At 42.0% G+C, this 15,767-nt stretch overlaps 1 protein-coding gene across 3 annotated transcripts in view; it reads left to right on the top strand.

Annotated features, from left to right (window-relative positions):
- Window positions 1-15,767, top strand: part of NIPAL3 (NIPA like domain containing 3) — an 81,067-nt gene that overhangs the window by 50,825 nt on the left and 14,475 nt on the right. For all 3 annotated transcript variants that reach the window (XM_077150819.1, XM_077150816.1, XM_077150817.1), the window contains 3 exons: window positions 3,381-3,526; window positions 6,316-6,412; window positions 14,078-14,213. In XM_077150819.1, the coding sequence (XP_077006934.1) occupies window positions 3,381-3,526; window positions 6,316-6,412; window positions 14,078-14,213 (379 nt within the window). The remainder of the gene's footprint in view (window positions 1-3,380; window positions 3,527-6,315; window positions 6,413-14,077; window positions 14,214-15,767) is intronic.

Genomic DNA, 15,767 nt, shown 5'->3' with positions numbered 1-15,767 from the left:
TTTTACATGGGCAGGCATCGGGAATCGAACCTGGGTCCTCTGGCATGGCAGACAAGCATTCTTGCCTGCTGAGCCACCGTGGCCCACCCAATCACATTTGATTTTTTACCAACTTAGGCTCTTGCTTACGTGTGAAGGTTAAGGGTTCTCTCTGCTGGCCTTCTCTCCAGGCCTCTGGGTTCCAACAACTTTGCTTGGGGTGATTTCTTTCTGCATCTCCAAAGGCCTGGGCTCAGCTGCGAGTGCTGAGATGAGGTATGCTGAGCTGCTTGGGCTGCGCTACTTTGAGTCTCTCATTTAAGCACCAGCCAATTAAATCAAACATCATTCATTGCAGCAGGCATGCCTCCTAGCCTACTGCGGATGTAATCAGCAGCAGATGAGGTCCACATACCATTGGCTCATGTGGCCAGCAATAGAACTAGGCACCTTCACCTAACCAAGTTGACACCTGAATCTAACTACCATAAGAGATAAGTATGATGATAACTTGAAAGTTAGCTGCCTTTCCTCTGAAGAACTAACGAAATAAATCCCCTTTTATTAAAAGCCAGTCCATCTCTGGTGTGTTGCATTCCGACAACTAGCAAACTAGAACACTCCTTGAGCACATTTGGAGATTATTTCTTAAGTCTTTGTCTAGTATGTCCAAAGTCTAATATTCTTTGTTGATGGTTCCTGAGTTTTTATCTTGTTTCTTTGGCTGCTCCACCATTTCTTGTTTCTTTGTCTTGTAATATTTTGCTGCAGACTGTGTAGCCTAATATTTTAATGTGTTAATTCTAGGGTAGTCCCTGAGCTTTCTGTTCCTTAGGTTTGCATCCAGCTAGAGATATTAGAGAGATTTCCTTCAGTGCCAGGAGCTAACGAAAACAAAAGCAAGAAGTGCTTTTCACAGTTTTTGCATATTGGCTCTGCTTTGGCTGGTAGTCTCTTTCAGAGCTTAGCCCTCCTATCACCAAGATCAGCCTGAGGGGAATGTGAAGTACAGAGTCCTCTCCATGTTTTCTGAGCCTATGTGTCTTATCCTGGGCTTCAGCTTGTTTGTGGCCTTAGAAATTCCCCTATATACTGGAATTCAAACATCCCCTTTATTCTTTATGAAATAGACTTTCTCTTCCTCCTGGGTGCTCTATTGTATTACTTAAAGCAGATAGTCCTTTGCCCCAGGATGCTTTCACTTAATTGTTTCTTACTACTTCAGCTGTCTGCAAGCTACTTCTGCCTACAGGGCAGGTTTTCAGAGTGTGAGCCTTATTCAAGTTTCTTGGTTCAGTTTTTCAAGTTGCGCTGAATAGACTGGCGCCAACATAAGGGCACCAAGTATGTTCACAGAGGTTACTCGACTCCTTTCTGAGCAGGGCCAGGGACTCACAGTAGGAGTATTGTCTGGCTCTACACTGTGCTGGGAGGAAAGTGGGGAATGCCAGCAAAGCATCAAGTCTTCTTACCATATTTAAAGACGTGTTTCCGGGGAAACACCTGATACTGTCTCAAACATTAGGGACTCCCAAGTCAATAGGCCAAGCCCTTGATCCTGAGATTTATTCTTGTGAAGCTTATTTATGTAGCAGAGACGCAAGGCCAACCTATAGTTATACCTGAGAGTTACTTCTAGAGGACCTCTTTTGTTCCTCAGATGTGGCCTTTCTCTAAGCCCAACTCTGCAAGTGAAATCATTGACCACCCCCTTTCATGAGACATGGCATCCAGTGGAGAAAGTCTCCCTGGCCATGTGGGACATGACTCCCAGTACTAAGCCCGGCCCTGGCACCACTGTATCAACAGTGCCTTCCTGAACAAAAAGGGGAGAAGAATTGCAACAAATAAGGTATCAGTGGCTAAGAGAGTTCAAATAGAGTCTAGAGGCTACTCTTATGTAACCTTCAGCTAGATATTGCTATTTATCATAGTTGGCCAAACCCCAACCAAAACCACTCCTGCCAACCCTAGAGACCACTTAGGGCTTTAACTGATATTCTGCAAAGGTCCCATGCACTGTGATTGCTTTCTAAAAACCTACAACCTCTAGATGGGTTCCTAGGCCAGATAAGTTCTGATACTCAGAGGGACCAGCCTCTCCAGAACATCAACTAGTTCCATCCCCCATCCTGTATTATTGACAGCCCTTTCCAACATGAAAAAGTTGGAATGGGCATAGTCTAAATATCCCTAAAGATTGGGAGAAAGATTAAAAGGGAAGGTGAAGTTATAACAGAGAAGATAGGATTTAACAAATGAGTGTGGTTGCTGAATCATTATATTGATATTTCTTTTCATCTCCAGTGTCTTGGAGCAGCAAGAAGGAAAACCCTAAAATTGTGGAACTGTAACTCATACCAAACTCTGAAATCTATTCTATAACAGATTGCAATGTGCTTTGAAATTTACTGCTTATACATATATATTTTTTTCACAATTAAAAAAAATGTGTTTCCTTGATTCAGTTCTCACCCAGTTATAGCAACCCTTTATTGGTTTCTAGAGTTTTGAGGAGCACAGTTCTGCCTGTTTTTGCTAGTTTTTCAAAGATTCTATTGGGGAATAGCACCCTGGAATAACTTATGCTGCTGTCTTGGTCAACCAGAACTTTTTACTCAGCATTATTGGTTTTAACCCAAAGCTGGAAACTACCAAAGTGCCCATTTGCTCTAAAATGAATAAATACCTTGTGTTACATTCACACAACGGAACACTATACAGCAGTGAGATACAATGAGCTACTGCTGTAGGTTACAATGTAGGTGAATCTTGCAAATATATTGTTGAGTGAAAGAAGCCAAATATAAAAGGATGTGTTTTTTCTTTCTTTGCTTTATATATATGTTATATGTTACAATTAGGAAGGTTTTTTAGGGTGCATGGGTGGTTCGGTAGTAGAATTGGTAGAATGCGCACCTTTCATGCGGGAGACCCGGGTTCTATTCCCAGACCATGCACCCAAAAAGAAAAAAGGAAAAGAACGAGTTTTTTTTTTTTTTTTTTTTTTTAAAGAACATGCTGTATGAATCCATTTATAAAAAGTACAAAAACAAGGAAAACTATCAGTGCCATCAGAAGTCAGCATAGTGTTGTGCTTGGGGTGGGTCCTTGTATTGGAAAGGGACATAAGTGTGGCTTTCAGATCCTGACAATGTTCTCTTTCTTAGTTCACTTTGTGAGAATTCTTGGAGCACTGTTTTGTATGTATGTTATATTTCCTCAACTTAAAAAAAAAGTATTATGGAAGATCATCTGTTCTTTAAAGAAAAAAACAACCATAAGAGTTAACCGTGCATTGCCCCCGAAGCCCGTTCTCTGTTGCTGAGAGCATCCACTGCTCCTTGAGCCTGTTCCTGCAGTGAACCTGAGACAGTCTTCCTTCATCATCCCGCCTGCAGGGCGTTATGTCTTGTCCTTTGTTGGCTGCGGTTTGGCTGTCATGGGCACCTACCTGCTGGTGACATTTGCACCCAACAGTCACGAGAAGATGACAGGGGAGAACATCACCAGGCACCTTGTGAGCTGGCCTTTCCTCTTGTACATGGTAAGAGAAGCCTCTGATCCTCTGCCCGAGTTGGTGAGGGGGGGGGATCATGTCCTAGAAACCAGAATCCTAAGGACCCAGTGACAAGAGATCCACATAAATTGTGGCATATTTCAGACATTGAGGAGCACGCATGTGGAGAGTATGTGGTTCCTGGAAAATGCTTTTTTCACTTACATTGTGAATGTTGTCTAAAACTAAATATATGCCAATTTTATCTTTTTAGAGGTCCATGCAGGTGTGTATATATAATGTATCTATAAAGGAATGGATGGAAAATCAAAATGCCATCAGTAGTTACTTCTGAGAGATAGAATTGTAACTGAATTTTTAATCTCCTCTTTGTTTTTCTGTTATGAAATCTTATAAATTTGTTTGCCCAGTATCACACAGTTGATAGAAACACAGGAGACTTTGTCTCTTTACTTTCCCAGCTAGAACTCCATCCTTTGCCCCAATTCTACCTTGCTTTAGGTTTACAGATAAACTGAGGAAGAAAAACATCTAATGTATTTGATAAGGCTGCAGGTATACACTCATTCTGTGAAAACCACTGTGCTAAGCCCTTTTTTATGTAAAGTAAGTGTTTTCCTCCTCCTTTTATGGTTGAGAAGATTAGGGCTCAGGTAGGTTAGATAACTTGCACAGAGCCCCAGGACCCAGAAAGAGCAGAGCTTCACTTAAAGGCTTCAGGTGCCACCTTCCTTCCACCATGACCTGTTGGCAGGGACGGTCACTGCTTTTCCTCTGATGCAGCAGCCTGTGCCCTGATTGAGTCTGGAGTCTTGGAATATCACTCTTCCTCAGATTGCCCACCAGGCAGAAGGTGGACTTTCCCAAGGTTGAACTGTTTCATTTCCCTACTGTCAAACAGCCCCAGAGTTTACGGTGGAGCAGCCTTAGAAGGAACCTGGGAGAAATGTCAGTGAGACACAGCTAAAGACCCACCTCAGCCAGAGAAGCCTTCCCCCACAACACAGACTTTTCTCTCAGAGTCCTGGGCTCAAATCTTGTACGTGCTGTGTGGCATTGACCAGAGGTTCTGTCTCCTTCTCTGTAAAGGGGCAAGAATCACTGGACTTCCTTCCCAAGGTTGTTGGGAAATAAATGAGGTTATGTGTCCATCTCCCAGTGCTCAGTTGAAACTCAACAATGGTGTAGTTTGTCTTTCTTGATCATGACTGTGAAACAGTGCTGCCAGCTCAAGAGATTTGGCAAATCTAATAAATATTTACTGAATGTCTGCTGTGTGCCAGATATTGTGGACATAAATAAATGAGGCAGGCTCACAGAACTCACAGTCTATCAGCAGAGACCAACATATGCGCAGCCATTTTATGATAGAAGCCAAGTGCTAGTCCAGCCTTTGTTGAAACATCATGAGGAATGGCCGAGAAATTGAGACCACCTGAATGTGTGCACAGTGGTGGGCATTTTGAAGAGTGACTGTCCAGCTGCTTGATGGAGGATTCTGCAGCAATTAAAAATAATTGTGACAATTTTACAAAACATGAAAATTGTTTATGCTGACTAAAAACAGCTCACCCCAAAATTGTCCATTGACTATGTTGACAACTAAATAAAATATGTATTCACTCAGCATATTCACTAGAACAAAGACAAGGAAGAAGCATGGAAAATGTAAACAGCTGTGTTTTAATGTACTCTAATTATGAGAATTTTTAAAAATTTCTCTTCAAAATTCCCATTAATGTTTCTGTGTTGTTTTTTTATAATAAGTAAGCTTTGGTAGGAGATGAAGTTGAGTCATTGTCAAGTTCTCTGCTTCAATTTTTCTGAGAGTGGGGCTGGCTTAATAACTTCTTGGGAAAGTAATGCCAAAGTCTAGGTCCTTAAGAGACAGAAAGGACAAGATGCTGATGCAATGGAATGAAGCTTCTCAAACTTCAGACTTGCCAGTGTCTGATGGTAAGTTTCTGCTGATTGAGTTGCCTTCTAAATGCTAGGCACCAGGCCCCCTTCCTCAGTGTAGCCTGATGGGAAAGTGCAGGGGCCCTGGAGTCAGACTGTCTGGGTTCAAGACACAGCTCTACCATTTACTGGCTTGGTATCTTAATATTAATCTACCTATAGAATTCAACTTAATAAGTTTACTATAGATAATGCTTAGAATAGTGTCTGGCATATAATAATCATTCATCAAGTGCAAGCAATTATTAACTGTTATTCACCATGGCCCTGCAAGGTCAGAGTTATTATCCCTGTTTCACAGAGGTGTTGGCTGAGGTTTAGAGAACTTAAGTGCCCAAGGCCACACAACTAGTGTAGAGGCAGATCCATTTTCAAACCAGGCCTTCCTGACTGCAAGTGCCGTCTTCTTTTCTATTCTGCCAATTTGCACGCATGGGATACTTAGTTACAGTGCAAGGCGAGTAACTGCTTGTGTGCTTGATCAGAGAACTTTCCTCTTTGGTACTCTTGAGCAGTCAAGTGCAAAGAGACCATTTCAGCCTTATGACTTTTGGCCATCAAACAAGTAGATGTGAGGCTGGCACGTCACCTTCCCTGCCAGGAGGTGAGCGGCAAAGCCCTCCTCAGTATCATCCAGGGATCAGGGATCAGGGAGATTCCCTCAGTGTTTTCTCTTTGTCCACAGGCTATCTGTCAGCATTTGGGGAAACACTGGGTATTTCAGTTCCTTTTCAGCTCTGAGGGTCTGTGATTTTGATGCAAACAGCTGCTTAAACTCAAGCCGGGTGCACCAGGATTTCCCAGTCTTGCCTGTCTCTGGGATCTCCACTGACTACCCGTCTTGCTGCTTTCCTTAGCTTGTGGAAATCATTCTGTTCTGCTTGCTGCTGTACTTCTACAAGGAGAAGAATGCCAACAACATCGTCGTGATCCTCCTCCTAGTGGCTTTACTAGGTAAGTAGGGGGCTGGGTCCCAACAAGTGCCCCAGAAAGAAATACGGACTTTGTTACGGACCCGTGGCCTCTTGTTTCATAGTACTTAAGTTGGATTTTTAACTTGGGTCTGGGTAGACGTCAGGTATGATGCAATGAGAAACTGAACCGATAATGCATGAGAAAAGATAGTTTGTTACAGTTCTAGAGAGAAAGAGGGGTGCCATGAGGGACCAGGTAGTAGTACAGTTGGCTCAGGGGGCTCTACCAGCAGGTATATAAGCAGAGCATCAGGGACCCATGGGCTCATTGCTTTTATTGTGGTCCAAGGGTAGAAATAGTGGGTTTCCCATGGTAATCAAGGTTTGGTTAGTTTACAGCAAATGCATGGGAGAAGGGGAAGAGACTGGATTTATCATTTGGATCCGCTCTGGGTTTGGGGTGAGGTGTCTCAGTGGTGGCCATAGATGCAGTTTTGGGCTCTGGGGGAGTTTATGCCCCATAAATTATTAACTAGGCCAAAGGTTAGTGTTGAGGCAAATGGCTTAGCAAAAATAAGATGGATGCCAAGCATGCAAAAATTTTTTATAGTTATGACACCTCTGAATACAGACGCTGGCAAGTTGAGGCCTGCTGAGGTTGTCTATCTCTGTAGGCTGCTGCAAGGAGCTGTATCCTTGCTGTTCTAGTTTGCTAGCTGCTGGAATGCAACACAGCAGAAATAGATTGACTTTTAATAAAAAGGGATTTGTTTAGTTAACGTATAGTTCTTCAGAGGAAAGGCAGCTAACTTTCAACTGAGGTTTTTTCTTACATGGGAAGGCACAGGGCAATCTCTGCTGGTCTTCTCTCCAGGCCTCTGGGTTGCAACAGCTTTCCCCGGGGTGACTCCTTTCTGCATCTCCAAAGGCCTGGGCTGAGCTGTGAGTGCTGAGATGAGGTATGCTGAGCTGCTTGGGCTGTGCTATGTTGAGTCTCTCATTTAAGCACCAGCCAACTAAATCAAACATTCATTGCAGCAGGCACGCCTCCTATCCGACTGCAGATGTAATCAGCAGCGGATAAGGTTCACATGCCATTGGCTCAGTCGCCAGCAATAGAACTAGGCACCTTCACCTGGCCAAGTTGACAACTGAATCTAACTACCACACCTGTCATCTGGAGGCAGCTCTGATCAGTCCATCATGCTGCCTTGTTCATTCTATCTCACATAGTGAGAGTCTACCAAGTGCAGGAAGTGTGCTGGGCACTGTGGATACAGCAGTAAAAAAGACAGAGAAACCCCTGTCCTCAAGGAGCCTGCATTCTAGAGGGAGGAAACAGCAGTAAACAAGTAGATTCACAGATTATAAATTGGGGCAGTGAAAATAACAGTGAAGAAGAAAGCAGAGTAAGGGGTGAAGTAGTTTAAGAGGTTATGTTAGAGAGACAAGTCAGAGGTGGAACAGTTTCCAACAAATGAGTTCTTGATTGAAGGGGTCCATGCAAAACCTATCAAAAGCTAGGAATTAATTTGGGATTCACAGGCAAAAATTTTGAATTTCCTTTCTCTTTCTTTTTTTTTTCCCCTTTCCTTTTAGAGGGATGATATGATGGGCGAAATGGCTCCTAAATCAAGTTAAGGCAAGGATTTAAGCCAGCATATAGTTTAATATACCAAGTGGAGCTGTGAGAAATAACCCTTTCTTCTTGGAGAAGAAGTAGAATATAGGAGAAGTGGGTTTGGCACCAATTATGGGTGAAACCCTGCTGCAGCCTCTTAGTGACTCTGTGGCCTTAGGCTGGTGACTCTCCCTCTTTAAGCCACACTATCCTCCTCTCTAAACATGAGCACAGAAGAACATCCAAATCTCAGGGTGGATCCTAACAGGATTTCATGAGATGAGCACAAGTGCCCAAGGTGTGTTATTTCTCTTCTGTCCTTTGCACAATGCACCCCACCATAGCCACAAGCAGTAAATCACACAGACAGGTGTCAACTGTAGGACAAGGATTGTTTACAAGCCTACCTCAGAGATATTGCAGATTCGGTTCCAGACTGCTGCAATAAAGCAAGTCACACAAATTTTGTGGTTTCCCAGTGCATGCAAAGATTATGTTTACAATACTGTAGTTTACGTGTGCAATAGTGCTATAGCTAAAAAACATTGTACATACCTTCATTTAGAAATACTTTATTGATAAAAAAAATGCTGTCACTGGGGCGGGCCGCGGTGGCTCAGCGGGCAAAGTGCTTGCCTGCCATGCCGGAGGACCTCGGTTCGATTCCCGGCCCCAGCCCATGTAAAAAACAAACAAACAAACAAAATACAATAAAACAAGAAAATGTTTAAAGATGTTTCCCTTTCTTCCTCCTTTCCTTCCTTCTCTCTGTCTTTCCTTCCCTTCCTCCCTCTCTCTTAAAAAAAAAAAAAAAAAAAAAAAAAAAAATGCTGTCACTGAGCCTTCATCAAGTCATAATCTTTTTTGCTCGTGGAGGGTCTTGCCTTGATGTTAATGATGCTTGACTAGATGGAGTGGTGGTTGCTGAAGCATGGGGTGGCTGTGGCAATTTCTTAAAGTAAGACAACAATGAAATTTGCCACATTGATTGACTCTTCACAAAAGATTTCTCTGTAACATGTAATGCTGCTTGATAGCATTTTTTTTTCACATAACCTCATTATTCACAGTAGCTAAAGGGTGAGAAACAATCTGAGTATCCATAAACAGACGAGTGGGTAAACAAAATGTAGCATAAAATGGAATGTGTAATATACAAACACTTTACTATATTTTACATACATACGATTTTTCTTTGATGTTAATATTGTGGTATGTGAAAAAATTTAAAGGTTGTACTCCATAGCTTCACAGAGCCTTGCAGTAAAAGCTTTCCAATATGGCTTATAAGCAGAAGACTTCTAAATATAAGTTCTTACATGTTCTATAAAGAACGAAAAACTAATGAAGGCTCTTCCACATTGCTTATATTAATGGATTTCTGTCCATTCTAAGTCCTTACATATTGTGTAAGGTCACATTCTTTATACTCACAGGGTCTTTCCCAGGGTGAGCTTGACTATTAAGGAGTGACACACATTTAAAGGCTTTTTCACATGCCTTATATTCATAGAACTACTCTCTTGTGTGATTTCTTACATATTTAGAAAGGGTTGAAGGCTGAATGCAGCTTTCCCACCACGTTCCTTAGAATCATAGGGTATCCCTCCAGTGTGTGTTCACATGTGAATCTTAAGGGATGAGGAATGTGTAAAGGCTTTCCCACATTCCCTACATTCATAGGCCTTCTCCTCAGTGTGATTCACTTGTGTAACATAAGTATATTAAATGTTCAAATAAGTACTGAGCCTTGTGTAAAGGCTTTCTCACATTTCTTACGTTCACATGGTTTTCTTCAGTGTGAATTCATTTGTGTAACATGAGTCCTGAGTATTGAGTGAAGGTTTTCCCATATTCTCTACAGACATAGGGCTTCTCTCCACTGTGAATTTTTACATGTTCTATAAGGTGTAAGGAATTAGTGAAAGCTTTTGCACATTCCTTACATACATGTTTTTTTTCCTAATGTGTGATCTCACATGTGTCTTAAGAGTTGAATGGTTAGTAAAGGCCTTTCCACAGTTCTTACATTCATATAACTTTTTTGTATGAGTTTTTTGGTGCACAATTTCATTTGGAAGCTGACATAAGATTTGCACATTGATAGCACTCAGGCTTCTTCCCAACATGAGTTCCTTTGTTCAAAGTACAGACAGAACTCTTTCTGAAGGCTTTTCCATGTTGATTACCCTTAAATGCTTTCTCATGCAAATTCTCATGTGAGTCTCAAGGCATAAATATTCACTGAAGGCTTTTCCACATTGCTTACAGTCATGAAATTTCTCTCAGTGTGACTTTTCTCCAGTTGTATTCCACTGGAAGCTTTATCCCCACAAATATCTTGCTGAGGTGCTTACACTATGGTTTTAAGTTGCAAGTCCAAATCTAGTGTGACCACGTTCTTGTAGTTCTCCAGCAGCACTTCTCTGTAGAGATTTCTCTGTCTTTGATTCAGCAAAGTCTGTTCCTCCTGGGTGAAGTTCATAGCCGCATCCTGGAGGGTTACTGAGTCCTAAATTATCACACAGGCTGGCATCAGCCTAGTACCATCTCCTAGGAAGAATCTGACAGCAACCCAGCCATCATCCTTGCCTCCTCTGGTTTCCCCTCATGAAGACAGAAAGTATCCTTAGATAATTACACACAGGGAATGCATCTATAGCATTTACCCACAGTAGAACTTCACTTTCTTCAAAATTAAAGTCAGTCATCTCAAACTCTGCCACTGCTTTATCTAGGTTATGTAATATTCTAAATCTTTTGTTGTCATTTCAGTAACGTTCATAGCATCTTTACCAGGAGTAGATTCCATCTCAAGAAACCACTCTCTTTGCTCATCAATGAGAAGCAACTCCCCATCTGTTAAAGTTTTGTCATGAGATTGCAGCAATTCATTCACATTTTCCGGTGCCACTTCTAATTCTAGTTCTCTTGCTATTTCCACCACATCTACAGTTTCTTTCTCCACTAAAGTCTTGAACCCCTTAAAGCCATCCATGAGGACTGGAATCAACTTCTTCCAAACTCCTGTTAATGTTGATATTTTGACCTCCTCCCATGAATCATTAATGTTCTTAATGGCATCTAGAATGGTGAATCCTTTCCAGAAGATTTTCAGTTTTCTTTGCCCAGATCCATCAGAGGAATCACTTATCTATGGCAACTATAGCCTTACGAAATGTATTTCTTAAATAATAAGACTTAAAAGTTGAAATGATTCCTTGATCTATGGGCTGCAGAATGGATGTTGTGTTACCAGGCATGAAAACAGCATTGATCTCATTGTACATCTCTATCAGAGCTCTTGGGTGACTAGGCACATTATAAATGAGCAGTGATATTTTGATAGGAATCTTTTTTTCTGAGCAATAGTTTTCAGCAGTGGGTTTCAAATATTCGGTAAACCTTGTTATAAACAGATGGGCTGTCATCAGGGCTTTCTTGTCCCATATAGGGCATAAGCAGAGTAGAATTTTTGAAATGGTAAATGAGCATTGACTTCAACTGAAAGTCACCAGCTGCATTAGCCCCTAATAAGAGTGTCAGCCTGTCCTTGGAAGCTTTGAAGCTAGGCATTGACTTCTCTCTAGCTGTGAAAGTCCTAGGTGGCTACTGTCTCCAACATAAGGATGTTTCATCTACATTGAAAATCTTTTGTTTTGTGTAGCTATCTTCATCAATTATCTTGTCTAGATCTTCTGGATAATTTGCTACAGCTTTTACATCAGTACTTACTGCTTCATCTTGCACTTTTACATTATGGAGATGTTTCTTTAAACCTCATGGACCAACCTGTGCTAGCTTCAGATTTTTCTTCTACAGCTTCCTCATCTCTCTCAGCCTTCATGGAATTAAAAAGAGTTAGGGCCTTGCTCAGGATTGGGTTTTGTCTTAAGGGAATGTTGTGGCTGGTTTGATCGTCTCTCCAGACCATTAAAACTGTCTCCATATCAGCAATAAGGCTGTTTTGCTTTATGATCCATGTATTAACTGGATGAGCTCTTTTAATTTCCTTCAAGAACTTTTCCTCTGCATGCACAGCTTGGCTAACTGGCATAACGAGGCTTAGCTTTCTTCTATTTTGGCTTTCAACATGCTCCTCACTATGCCTAATTGTTTCTAGCTTTTGATTTAAAGTGAGAGACAGGAGACTCTTTGTTTCACTTGAACACATAGAGGCCGTTGTAGGGTTATTAAAGTGGCCTAATTTCAGTTCTGCTGTTTCTCAGGGAATAGGGAGGCCTTAGGTGAGGGATAGAGATGAGAAACAGCTGGTCAGTGGAGCAGTCAGAACACACATTTATTGAATTAAGTTCACCATATTATATGGGCATGACTTGTGGCACCCCAGAACAAATTATTATATTCAAAGATCACAGATCATCATAACATAATAATAATGAAAATGTTGGAAATATTGCAAGAATTATCAAGCTGTGACACAGATACAAAGTGAGCAGGTGCAGTTGGAAAAATAGTGCCACAGACATGTTCAACTCAGGGTTGCCACAGACCTTCAATTTATAAAACAACAAAAAACCCACAATATTTGAAGTGCAGTAAAGCGAAGCATAACAAAACAAGGTATGCCTGTATTTTTTCTAAACAGCTCTTTGAGATATAATTTACATAACATTAAGTTTATATGTTTAAAGTATACAGTTCAGTGGTTTTTATTGTATTCACATAGCTGTACAACTATCATCATAATCTAATTTTAGTATATTTTGTCATCCCCTAGAGAAATTTTGAACCATTAGCAGTTATTCCCAATTACTTCCTTTTCCCAGCCTCTGGGAATAGCTAATCTACTTTGTCTGTATAGATTTGTCTGTTGGACATTTCATACAGCTGGAATTATAAAATAAATGGTCTTTTATGACTGACTTCGTTGACTGGGCATAGTTTTTTTGATCCATGTTTCATCAGTTCTTCATTCCATGGGAGAAATTGGAGAATCAAGGTCCCCAAAGGTTGTCCGTCCTATTCTTACTAACATGGAACACCCGAGGAGAATGCTTGTCCTAAATGGCTCTGATGTGTAAGAACCGTGGTCGAAGTAATGGGTGTCCCAGCCGAGCAGAATGTGTGTGAGCACTGTTGGCAGGAGAAAACAAAATAAGCAGAGCCTGAGAAAAAACAGGAAAGCAAAAGAGATCAACCAGGGCAAGGTACTTCATGTTTCCCTCCTTGGGGGTTGTTTCTTTTAACCCCTCTTTGGGCAGGAGGATCTGACAATGAGAAGTGATTTCTGTACCATTTGATAAAACCTTGGTCCCCAGAGTGAGGTGAGCAGATGGTCCAATGAGGTATATGAGAAGAAAATATTAGAACTTTTATTTATTTTAATATTTACCATTTAAATTATATTCCCTATGTGTTTTGTAATGTGCCTATCATGTAAAAACAGAATTGTATGAATATAATTTTAAAATAAACACATTGAAAGTGTATGTACATATGCATGGGGGTGAGCTTTCCAAAATGCTTGGAGACTTCTGGTCTAAATAAATGTTTTTTAAAAATGAGTGAGGGTGGGCCACGGTGGCTCAGCAGATAAGAGTGCTTGCCTGCCATGCCCGAGGACCTGGGTTCGGTTCCCGGTGCCTGCCCATGTAAAAAAAAAAAACGAGTGAGCATTGGAAAAAGCAAAACTAAGCTGTTTACACAGGACATCGTCCTGTGATTGCCATGAGAATGATGCTCAAATGAAGAAGCTCTTTATCTGTTCTCAGTTTGCTTTGCTCTCCCACCACATGCTAGGCATGATGCTAGGCACTCTGGGATTTGGAGACACAGACTGCCGTTGCCCACTTTTGGTAGAATTTAGAAGCGACATTTGGAAATACTTGGTGATGGTTGCTTTGTCTCTCTTCGTTGAGGTATTAGCACAGATAATGGCCAGTCCCTGGGGGAAGTACAAAAGATCCAATGCTAACAGCATCTTCTCACTGTTGAGATCTGCCAGGTTGAATGTGCCTGTGTTCCCCCCTGTCTTTTTCACCATGTCCTCTGTGTTACAGACGGACTTCCAGGGTCTAACTCGCTCCACTTCCCTGGGGCAAACTTGCTTACCACCTGCAGGTTCAATGACAGTGGTGACGGTCAAGGCCGTGGCTGGGATGCTCGTCTTGTCCATACAAGGAAATCTGCAGCTCGACTACCCCATCTTCTACGTGATGTTTGTGTGCATGGTGGCAACCGCTGTCTACCAAGCCACGTGAGTTGCAAATTCTTCCCTGCTGGGCCTCCCTAGGCGGGTCTCTTCCATTTTCTGGGCCTGATTACATTTGGTTTTGAAGCCACAGGAAGCACAGAACATTCAAACAAACATACCACTGGGGTTTCGCCTGCATGGTGAGAGAGAGAAGCACTGCTAATTTGTGAAGTTATAATGTGGAGGGGCTCTGTACCACTTGAAAGATGAAATCTCGGAGGGAATGTCTTCTCTCCCATGGCTTCAGAACATGAGAAATACGTGACCAGAGGCAGCCACACTTCCCTTCTTCAAGGCAGGCGTCTTTTCAGGGACTTCAGAGGAAGCTGTGCAGTCCCCAGGAGGCACCGCTTTGTCTAGATAGAAAACAAAAAGTTGTCCTTTCTTGTCCTCAAGAATTCTCTCACAAATCTCAAGGAGGAGAGTGAAGTGCTCTTTCTCTCTATAAGCATGAGAAATAATAAAAAGCAGCAATACTGAGGTTTGGCTGTGCAAACTGACTTACCTGGCTTCCCACACTGGGCTGGGAATTCCCTGAGGGTAGAACTTGGGCTCTTTCACATCTGAGTCCTGGTGCCCAGCAGAGACCTGGAACAAAGTAAGCGCTCCGTGAATATTGTACACAATAGGTACAGGGGAATGAATTACATAGCATTCAGCATGGCGTGTGATGCTAACTCACAGGAGGAGCAGGCGCCCAGCACGGGCTCACTGCTGACCAGGAGAGTAACTGCTGTCGACTGGGTGTGCAGCATGAGCCCGGCTCTGTGCTTGGTGCTTTCCATGAACATCATTCAAGCCTCACTGCCACACCCCTTTGATGTCTATGATACTATCCCCATTTTGCACATGGGAAGTGCTCTACCTCAATAGCAGACCAGGAAGAGGTGGAGCTGAGATTTAAACCCAGGCCTCTGGCTCCCCAGCCCATACCCCTCACCACTCTGCTCTACGCTTTGTGTTCAGATTCTCTAAGACTCAGATTCTTCAACTGCAAAGGAGAGTAACAACAGCCCCTACCCAGAAGACCCCATAAAGCTCAGCAAGGCCCCAGGAGAGTACCCAGTAAATATTAGCTTATTTTGCGATTATTGCTGTTACTATTACTATTTTGATAATTATTCCTTTTTGTCCTCCTACAACAATTCTAGTCATCACCATTGAGCCCCTGACAAGTGCAAGGCTCTGTGCCAAGCACTGCAGGGGTTACAGAGATGAAGTTTCAAGAAAGGCTTCTCCATCACCCATTCCCTGCTTCCCAGGTGCTCACACGCTCATGGGCTGACAGCTGAGTACAAAGACTTTAACACTTAGTGGTGACTGAGTCCTGGGTATGAAGGAAGCATGTTATGATAGAAGCAGCTATACAGTAATAACTAAGTGCTATACAGAGAAAGGATAAAAATATATATACTGAAAATCTAGTAGTGTTTATCTCTAGATAGATTAGAAATTACTCTAGTTTTTTCTTTTTTTTTTCTATATTTATTGCAGAGATCCTATTATTGTTGAACTGATTAAAAACATTCATTTAAAAAAACAATGCCGACTCTAGGC

The sequence above is a fragment of the Tamandua tetradactyla genome, chromosome 2 (assembly GCF_023851605.1).
Source record: "Tamandua tetradactyla isolate mTamTet1 chromosome 2, mTamTet1.pri, whole genome shotgun sequence".
NCBI classification, from domain to species: domain Eukaryota; kingdom Metazoa; phylum Chordata; class Mammalia; order Pilosa; family Myrmecophagidae; genus Tamandua; species Tamandua tetradactyla.
This window is presented reverse-complemented; position numbering and strand designations above follow the sequence as displayed.